The following is a 4751-nucleotide window of genomic DNA, read 5'->3' as shown; positions in this document are numbered from 1 at the left end:
AGAACCAGGTAATCTAAAACCAGGAATTTAATACCCTATCATTGGGTATTGAAATAACCCTATTTACGAGTTTTTGGGCTTTTTCCGGATTTTTTTCGGGTATAGATTGAATTTTTTTTTTTAAGTTTGCACTATTTAGGGGTATTTTTCGGATATTTTTAAGGTATTTATCGGGTATCCATCGGGTATTTGAAATACCCGGTTTTGGGTATTGAAAAACCCGGGTCCGGGTATGGAACCGGTTTGGGTTTTCGGGTATTACTGGGTACAAATCGGGTCGGGTTCGGGTTTTAGTGCCAAAATGCGTACCCTATCCGTACCCTACGGGTAGGTTCGTGTACGAATTCGGGTATTAAAAATCCGGTTCCAGATTTTTATTTCGAGTCCGGTTCCGAGTTTTTTTTTACCTCTACACATGAGAGTATTACAAATCTAATGTGCAGATATAAATTATTTTAAAATTTTGTTTCATGCTTCAAGAACACAATATGCACTTGTAGAAAAAGTTGTGATGACGATTACCCAATTTACATTATGCAATAAATATTTTTGGATCATCTAATTTTATATTATAAAATACTAGTTCCAGTCCAAGACACTAGCACATGCACATCACTTGTTATGTACCAACCGAATATTATTATCATTTAATATCTATTCGTTTATTAATTCTGCAATAAAGTTGAAGTTGTTAACATCAGTTCTATATGACATGACCATACCATCAACTGTACATGCATATGCGATGTGTGGGGTTCTTGACACTTAATTACAACAATGACCCACTTGTGTTAATCAATCTTATCCATCTTAACTATTACCATCACCCATTTTAACAATTAAAATTCCAAATCCTTCTATTTGTCCATAGAAAAGATGCTGAAATATTAAAAATCTCCTACCCTAAATACAATAACGTTGTTCGTTTTTAACACAATGTTTATAGAATCACGGACGTCTCCGAGAATTTAAATCCTTCCCCGAGTCAAAATGAAAAGGCCCATAGGCCTTAGCGTTATTTTTTTATTCGCTAATATACATGGATAAAACTTTTATTGACCGATTTATTATAAATAAAACCATTCAAAGCATGTAGTTATCTCATAAACCATTGCAAATAACCTTATTTTTAACACCGAAAAACATATATATGCAAAATGTATAAAAAAGTTTGTGTCCCCGAAATTTATGTGCCCCGGCCGATGGTGCGACTCGCACACCCTCTGAGCCTCCCCTGTACAGAATGAAAGGAAAACTCTACGGTTAAACGAGCTTGAATGTAAGTTGTAACAGTCAAAGGGCGGGTGACAATCGGGTAACTCTCAACCCGGACAACCAAATATAAAGTCATAAGTTCATATTAGACAAAGCACACAAATTAATGAAGATGAATGACCGGATGTTAGTTCTATTCTTTCGGATTTTATCTTTGTTGCTAGGTTGCAGATAAAAAAAATGTGTTTTTTTGAAAACGTTTAACGTTAAAGCTTCCATCATTCAACTCACTCAGATCACGTTAACCGTATAATATTACCAAATATATCTTATAGACGGAGGATATAGACTTTCACCCTTTTCTTTTTTTATGAACTTGAAGTCGTAAATTTCAAAGATATATATATAAACAACACAATGATTTGAATCGACCCAAATAAAATGTCTTTAATTATCCAATGTAGATTCTTACTAAGGTAAGCCAAAATTTCCCAAATATTTTGAGCTATAAATTTACGTTTTATGCTAAAAAGAAATACATTAAAACTAAAGAAGTTCTTACACTTTGAACAAACACATTAGATTAGTAATTTGACACAAGATTTCGTATCAATTCACAAGCCTTGAAATAGGTTGTTTGAAAGTGGGCCTAAATTGTAATAATCTATCTTCTTTTATGTGTTTATCTAACTATATTTGAATTAATTAAAGTCATATTATTGGAAAAGAACAAAAAGTAAATTCTAAAAAAAAGGTAATTATTAAAATAACTTTTATCCCCATATTTTATGTATCAAAAAAGGGATGATTCTATCCAAATGGGAAACCGAAAATATCATAAAGTGGAAAAAGACTTTACTTTAATTTTACAAACAAGAAAAACTCCAAAACTATGAAGTGCTTTGTCACAACTTTAATAGGACAAGGGGAACCACCATGTTACAATACAACTATCAAGGCATCAAGTACTAGCAATTGCAACAGCACAAGGAGTTTTTTAATACCGTAATTCCAGCAACAAAGATGATGACAGATGCAATCATAACAGAAATTGAGTTGTCACTCTCTTCAACTCATAAAATATAATAATAAGTTGAAGATGATAATAACCAAATTAAGGGGACATGAAAAAATGAAATGAAATGAAATTGTTGAATTAAGCATTCAAATATATAGATACATTCACTGCTTAACATTAACATGAAACATCCAAAATCAAACAGAAATTTTTAACTAATTTTTTTTTATACAATCACAAACTTGAACATGATCATAATAAACTCATAAACATGAAGATTAACATAATAATAATAATAATAATAATGATAGGTATTTCTTAATTACCTGGATGATACAGGATTCAAAGCCCTAGCGAAGCCGTTCATGGCGCCGTAGCTTTTGGAGCTAAAGCCTAAGCATCCCAATAGACCTTGCTTGTAGGGTAAATAGGTCTTCCTCCTCAGCTCCTCCGCTTGTGCTCGATTGGTTGTGTAATGCAGCTCGTGAGCTGAACGCGCGACTCTTGGTTTCATCCCAACGCCATTCACCGGCTTCCGTTTCACGGCCTCTACTACAGCGGTTGATTTCTTCTCCTTGCTGTTGCTGTTAGGAGAGAAGGATAAGGAGGTCCAGAATTTGTGATTTCCAGCGCTTCGTCCTTCGCTTTTGCTTCTGTACAGAAATACCTTCAAAAAGACCCAACGTTTTGAGCTCCTGCCAACGGATGACGACCTACAAGATTCACCTTCACCGTCGCTAGGTTTTACCTGATCATCTTCTGACTTGTCACAGATAATTTCTACCGGCTCTCCTTCATCCAGCCATTGAAACGCGTCGGCAGTGCGTAACGGCGGCGACATAGATCTGGCGCGTCTCCTTAACGACTTAGATCTGGAACTCATCTTGGAATCTCTACCTCTGCTGCTGAGCGTATTCTCATTCTCATCATCATCATCATTTTCTAAATCATTCTCATCAAGCAATGGAGCAAGCACCTGAGGCCGTTGCAGGTGAGACGAGAGCTTCATCGGCCGGATCTGTCCGTTCAAGAACAGCTCGTCGGCTGACGTCATGGATCCAATCGGAACTGCTGCTCGCTTCGCCGTGAAATCAAACTCAAAGCCTCCTTCTACTGGAGCAGAAGCATTTGAGGAGTCCAGATACGAAGAGCTTGAGGAAAGCATGAAGTGGATAGGACTCGCCGGAGCGCTGTAGAAAAAACCGCCACCGCGGCCGGGACTAGATGGAGCACTAACGAACGGCGTCGAGCAGGCGCTGTCGAAGTCCTCATTGAGATCTGCGCCATTGTTGTTGCCTGGCTCGTCTTCCATTCACTTGTGTGTGAGAGAGAGAAACGACGGAGGTAGTGTTGATGAGCAGAGAAGAAGACAAGGAAGGAGAGTGTTGATATCAATTATTATTATTATTATTATTATTACTAGTGGTATTATTATTATTGTTATTATATTTTCTCAAATAGTGAACCAGTATTGATTTCTGTTTGTTCGAGGTAAATGTCATCGACACTCTTGCTTTATTCCTCGAACATATTCCCATTTTTGTTCATCTTAACACTACAACAGTTATAATTTTATTCAACGAAAAAACATTTTATTTATGGCATGTTTGCTATTTATTTTGAAAAATTTTATTGATTTATTGGTGTTTTAATTTAGGACTTTTAGAATATTGCTTTTTAATTTTTTCAAAAACTTAAAATAAAAAGAATTTTGTGATTGCTGAACACATTTTGGCTTATGGGCTTTATAAAAACATTAAAAAGCCAATAAACATTTTTCAAACTCAATTTCAAACATGTACGTACTTTTTTTTATTGAACTTAAGTAATATCAAAATCCGTCGCGTTTCAGTAGCTCATCGAGGTGAATTTGTTCGGTGTTGGTTAATTTCGTAACGATAACGATAATAAACCCAAAAAAAACAATCATATTAACACTCATGTATTTTATAATAAAAATACATATTTAAAATGATGTGTTGTTGGCTGAGAAAGCCCTTGTGAAACGAAACCAAAAAATAAATTCGCTAATGCTCAATCCAAAGACATTGGGTTGCGAATTCAGTCGGTATTAAATTCCAACATCGACACTAAACGCAAATAAATATTTAGTTACACCCAAATACATCAAAATAAAATATTTGAAACAGAAGGAAAAAAATTGTGCATTGCAACGGAGAATTGACATGAATTCGATCGGTGTCGGCACTAAATTATAAACGTAAATTAATAAGCCTTAAAAATAACATGAAAAAAAAGTTAAAAACAAGAATAAAAACCGCGTTTACGGCGGAAAATTGACACGACTGCGGTCGGTGTTAATGGTATCAGTCATATATCGTAAATAAAATTAGTAAGCACTATAAAAATAACTTAAAAAAGGAGTTAAATGTCATTTACGTCCTTGAGTTTTGATAAGTTACGCAGCTTTAGTAAAATAACTTTATTTTTAACATCTGGACCCGTGAGGTTTCCGAATCTTGCAATTTACGTCTATTTCACTAACCCCGATACTTAT

At 35.0% G+C, this 4751-nt stretch overlaps 1 protein-coding gene across 1 annotated transcript; it reads right to left on the bottom strand.

The window, feature by feature from the left end:
- Window positions 1-2522: 2522 nt before the first annotated feature.
- LOC143597549 (uncharacterized) lies at window positions 2523-3563 on the bottom strand. Its single transcript, XM_077076031.1, has one exon. It carries the CDS (start codon window positions 3543-3545, stop codon window positions 2556-2558), a length of 990 nt encoding a protein of 329 aa, XP_076932146.1. The 5' UTR covers window positions 3546-3563; the 3' UTR covers window positions 2523-2555.
- Window positions 3564-4751: the final 1188 nt, after the last annotated feature.

The sequence above is a fragment of the Bidens hawaiensis genome, unplaced genomic scaffold (assembly GCF_021521415.1).
Source record: "Bidens hawaiensis isolate Kalapana, Puna unplaced genomic scaffold, B.hawaiensis_p1.1 tig00048485_1, whole genome shotgun sequence".
Classification (NCBI taxonomy): Eukaryota; Viridiplantae; Streptophyta; class Magnoliopsida; order Asterales; family Asteraceae; genus Bidens; species Bidens hawaiensis.
The sequence above is the reverse complement of the archived record's forward strand: the minus strand, read 5'-3'. Positions and strand labels throughout refer to the sequence as shown.

Bases quoted from the DNA above. Each gene is read 5' to 3' on its own strand.
- LOC143597549 (XM_077076031.1), bottom strand. From the start codon at position 3,545: ATGGAAGACGAGCCAGGCAACAACAATGGCGCAGATCTCAATGAGGAC.